The sequence below is a fragment of the Anarrhichthys ocellatus genome, unplaced genomic scaffold, assembly GCF_004355925.1.
Source record: "Anarrhichthys ocellatus isolate YVR2014 unplaced genomic scaffold, GSC_Weel_1.0 scaffold1, whole genome shotgun sequence".
In the NCBI taxonomy this organism is placed as follows: domain Eukaryota; kingdom Metazoa; phylum Chordata; class Actinopteri; order Perciformes; family Anarhichadidae; genus Anarrhichthys; species Anarrhichthys ocellatus.
This window is the reverse complement of record NW_022280031.1, coordinates 18,861,387-18,863,901: the sequence shown is the minus strand read 5'-3', so window position 1 is coordinate 18,863,901 and position 2,515 is coordinate 18,861,387. Positions and strand designations below refer to the sequence as shown.

The following is a 2,515-nucleotide window of genomic DNA, read 5'->3' as shown; positions in this document are numbered from 1 at the left end:
TTATGGTCCATTTAGAGTCAAACAGACCATAAAGCAGGGGATGCTCTAGGGCGGGGCTACACGGTGATTGACAGCTCTGTACCAGAGACGTATAGGGCGTCTCTACGTCACTTCTCCGCAGTCCAAATGCCATCACTTTCTGTTTATCGGTAGCGTCAAACTCGAGGCTTCAAAACAGCCGGTAACATCACGACGACTAAGTCCACTTCTTATATACAGTCTGTGGGTATAAATCAGACATCAATGTTGTCTACACACTAAAATATACAGTAACTCTATGAGCTCTGTAAATGTTTGTATGCATTCACACGCCTTTGTAAACTGAATGCCCCCCCCCCCCCCCCCTTTTCTTCCAGCTGTACATCCAGACGACCACACTGACCATCTCCATGAACCTGAGTGCGTCGGTGGCCCTCGGGATGCTCTACATGCCCAAAGTCTACGTCATCATCTTCCACCCGGAGCTCAACGTGCAGAAGAGGAAACGCTCCTTCAAGGCCGTCGCCACGGCCGCCACCATGTCGTCCCGACTCTCCCACAAGGCCAGCGACCGGCCCAACGGGGAGGCCAAGACGGAGTTGTGCGAGAATGTCGACCCCAACAGTAAGTCCACATCTGCTCCGCCTCATGTCGGTTAAAAACTGATCTTTATTAGGAGTTTGAAAACTAAATGAAATGAGTATGACACACTGTATATTAACTCAACGGTTACATACGGACTGTTAAATGAGCTGTGAAACTGGAGCTGAAATCAATTGAAACGTAATAAAGCATGTTATTATTTTACTCATCCAACCATTTAAAGCACCTCCTGGACTGACTTGGATTTTAATGTGGAAGTGTGAGGTATTAATTACATTTTTCTTTCTTAATACCTGGACTGAGGCACTGAAAACACATTAGAAATACTTTAAAATAAAAGCAAAGTCTCCCTGAGAGTTGCATGTTCAGATACCACTCTCATGTCTGTAGGTAGAGGCCAAAGCATAGAGGGAAATATAAGTTTCTAAAACTATCTGCATACGTGCAGACGGGACCGAAGACATTGAGCTGTCTTCTTTCAGTGACTTCCACCAAACTCCCACTCAGCTGTCAACGTAAGCCCATAACTATGTCGTACATTCTTTATAAGCTCCTTGTCTTGTTTGTTGTCGTCAGTGAGGATTTGTGAAACCTGCATTGACGGTTATTTTGGGTGTCAATGATTTGAAAACAGCATCACAGAGGTACATATGGGGGCTTCATAGAGACAACATTAGTGCCATATGTGTAAAACCTCATGTGATGCTCCTTCTGTTCTAATAACAATTATGCTGGATTTAAAGAAAAGAGCAAAAACAGCATTTACTTTTGTAATTGGAAAAAAAAAAAAATAATATATATTTATCAAACTTGCGCTCCTGCTCCACAGGAAATCAGAATTGCAATAAAAGAAATTGGGGAGAAAAAAAAGCTTCAATTACAATGTTCCAGAAATAAATAAAAAAGTGCACAAATTGAAATTACATGGCATGTGATCAAATTACCACTTCGCAGTGGGATTCCCTTTTGGGGCTCTCAGGGACATCTCACCAAATAATGTTTTTCTCCCCCCTGACAGGCTAATTTCATAATTTATCAGAGGTAAGAGCAAATTAATCTTCTACTTCTGCTTTGCTGTCCTGACCTTGAATCCATTTTCTTCTGGAGGTTTTTTTAAGAGAGAGAGAGAGAGAGAGAGAGAGAGAGAGAGAGAGAGAGAGAGAGAGAGAGAGAGAGAGAGAGAACCAGCCCAGAGAAAAGAGAAAGGGATACGGGGGGGAATACATTTTGACTGGGAGAGAGGAGGGAGTGTGTGGAGGGAATGCTAAGTGTACTTCCACAGCTATTTATCGCCATCTTTGAATTGACTCCTAACTTTTCCATGAGGAGGGAGAGACGAGCATAATGTGACTATTTGAGTGGCAGATTTACAGTCAGTCTCTGCTGCTGCGTGCATGCTATTTCGGGTGGCACTTTAACGGAACGTTTGACCCCCAAGACCTCCGATTTTAATGCGCGGCTCCTACGCTGTGCATGTGGCAATCCCTCCTTCAACACCTGTGAGCGATACTGTGAGAGAGGGAGAACCTGTTGAGATATTCCTCTGTGGATCCTGTATAGGCGGCGCTAAGATGGGGTAACCAGATGTCTGATATCGTTATTCGGCTCCTGTTTCTCCAGTTGATCCGGTACAATCGTGCCCTGGATGAGTTCACTCTGATTCTGTCACACTTAAGCAGATCAAATGCATGTTTTCATCATCAAACAACCTTGACAAGAGGATCCAGAAACTAATGAACATGAGAAAGTGAAGGCAGAAAGAGAAAGAAGTGGGGGGAGATCCTGCTTACTCATGGCAGGGCTGCTAGCAATGTTAGCTGACTGTTAGCAATGTGAGGCTGTTAGCAGGCTGTTAGCGATGTTAGCTGGCTCTTAACGATGTTAGCCGAGTGTTAGCGATGTTAATCAACTCTTAACAATGTTAGTCGAGTGT

General features: G+C 44.0%; 1 protein-coding gene across 1 annotated transcript in view; it reads left to right on the top strand.

The window, feature by feature from the left end:
- The first annotated feature begins 360 nt into the window (after window positions 1–360).
- Window positions 361–2,515, top strand: part of LOC116381815 (metabotropic glutamate receptor 7-like) — a 7,714-nt gene continuing 5,559 nt past the window's right edge. The window contains exon 1 of the mRNA XM_031844278.1: window positions 361–603. Coding sequence (XP_031700138.1) covers window positions 390–603 — 214 coding nt within the window. The 5' untranslated portion in view covers window positions 361–389. The remainder of the gene's footprint in view (window positions 604–2,515) is intronic.